General features: G+C 58.4%; 1 protein-coding gene across 1 annotated transcript in view; it reads left to right on the top strand.

Moving 5' to 3' along the window:
* Positions 1-104, top strand: part of STAB1 (stabilin 1) — a 68,214-nt gene extending 68,110 nt beyond the window's left edge. The window contains exon 68 of the mRNA XM_035894671.1: positions 13-104. Within this exon, the coding sequence (XP_035750564.1) occupies positions 13-104 (92 nt within the window). The remainder of the gene's footprint in view (positions 1-12) is intronic.
* Positions 105-2,255: the final 2,151 nt, after the last annotated feature.

Genomic DNA, 2,255 nt, shown 5'->3' on the forward strand with positions numbered 1-2,255 from the left:
TGGCCCCCTCAGGCCTGGTGTCAGACACCTGGCCCCAGCTGCACCCCCGGCTCCTGGCCGTACCCCCCGGGAGCCGCGCACCGCCCCCGCAGGGAGTGGGTTAGTCGGTTAGTTACCGCATGCTGCAGGCGTTTATTGAGCCTTCACGGTACACACAGCACAAAGACGCCAGTGCCACATGCACGTACACAGTGTGATTAGCGCAGCTACGTTAACAGCAAGGGGTCAGGCCCCCGAGTCGAGAGCAAGGCATTTTGGAAGTCGGCGACAGGCTGGCACATAGCGCAAAGACGAGGCAGTGAGACACAAGGGCCAGACTGAGGGGCCAGCCTGGCACACCGAGGGGGACGGGCGTGCGGGAGGAAAGACGTACGCACGTGCGTGTGTGTGTGTGTGTGTGTCTCAGTAAGGGCTGCTGACACACGTTGTACTTCGGTGCCTTCCTCTGAGGCATCTCCTGGCAGAGGGTCCTCCCCACCAACCTGCTTCCTCCCCCTCGCATTGACAGCACCCAGCCCATAGAGCTGTTGCACGAACAACCCCTGCCTGCCCCCATGCTAATCCTCCCCCCACCCCGACAGCCCTTCCCAGCCACACAGCCACACCATGCTGCCCAAAGACCCAGCATGCACACACTGCACTCGTGCATGGCCAGACCCAGCACAAGAAGTGCATCCCTTCCCTCTTCCCGCTCACTCCGACCTGTCACCTCAACACCGACTGCCCCCGCAGTACTGGTACTGTCACCCTTGCTGCCATCTGCAAATGGTGCAGCAGTATTATTCATCATCATCTCTTCTCCTGCATGCTTGGGGGCCCTTGCAGACCACACCTTCCACCCCCATCCTCTGGACACCTCTCACCCCTTCATCCCACAGATTCAGCATTCCGATGGCAGGATGTTTTGTTTCCCAGGGCCAGACAGCATCAGCGTGACACAAACTGTGAGCATCCCCTACCCACCTTGCTGCCCCTTCACCCCTCCCCCAGGCCCTGCCTGTCCCTTGGGACAGTCAGAAGCCTGGCCAAGAACAGCTGAGTAAAGAACCTACTTTCTGCCCCTCACATCCCAAAATCACTCTGACCTGCCTGAGGCTCCAGGATCTCACTCTTGTCCCCTGTCTTCTATGCTCTGGCATCACTACTGTCACCTCTTCCCTCCTCCTCAGGAGGCACTACACTCCCGCTTCTGACCCACCACAACCAGCAGCACTTCATGCTTGCAATCCCCCCGGGACCTCTTCACCAGCCCCTCCATACAACTTAAGCCACATCTGAGCAAAGACAGCTGGAAGGCTACCACCGCTGCTGACAACCCTACACCTTCCCTGAAAGGCCCAACACTTCCCAACAGACCATGCTGTAGCAATTGCCAAAATATGGATGTCACATGGCACCAAACCTCCCAAAATACACTAAGCTCATGCAAAAACCAGGCATGCCACCAACCACTTGTTTTTAGACCTTCTGACCTGCTCCCACCCAGCTCTCTCACAGGACTGCCCCATCCTGCACATGTAACTCATGGTTACCTACCCAAGGCCCCGGCTGGACAGACCAGTCTGCTGGGGAGTGGGCTGGGGGCTGCCTCTGCCAGTTCTGGACAGGTAACACTGCTGATCCTCTCATCTGTGATGCAGTCACAGGTGCACTTCACTGGTTGCCCAGTGGGCAGCCCTGTCCACCTGCAGAATCACTCACGTCGTCCTTCCCAAGGACCTTGGGGCAACTGCAGACTTGACACACCTTGTCACAGCTCACCTGGGAGCCTGCGTCACGCTCACCACACACCAGAGACTTGGGACTCCATTTCTGAGCCACTTCTCTGGGCACAGAGCAGGGAGCGGCAGCTTCCCACCACCATCACTGGCTCTCCATCTCACCTACTCCTACAGAGCACTCCCTGTGGCTCACGTACTTACGGCCCAGAACGAGCACCCATCCTTCTGTCCAGCCTGCAAACCACCTCAGGGAAAGGGATGGAGCCAGTGAAGGGGAAAAAAAAAAAAATAAACACACCATCTACACACAGCCGTAAGTGTCAAACGCCCTTTAGTGGTAGAGAGAGGTGCTGCTGGCCCAGCAGCCCAGCCCCACGTACAGGCTCACAGTGTGCTGCTGCCCGGAGTACCTGGCCCTTCACCGGATGTGCACCATCTCCTCCAGGAAGGGGGTTTTCATGCAGCCTGTGCAGAGCTGCTCCATCCAGAGTGGAGCCTCGTGCTGCAGAGGGGTGCGCCGGGGGTAGAAGGTGA

The sequence above is a fragment of the Egretta garzetta genome, unplaced genomic scaffold (assembly GCF_000687185.1).
Source record: "Egretta garzetta isolate BGI_Z169 unplaced genomic scaffold, ASM68718v1 scaffold215, whole genome shotgun sequence".
Classification (NCBI taxonomy): Eukaryota; Metazoa; Chordata; class Aves; order Pelecaniformes; family Ardeidae; genus Egretta; species Egretta garzetta.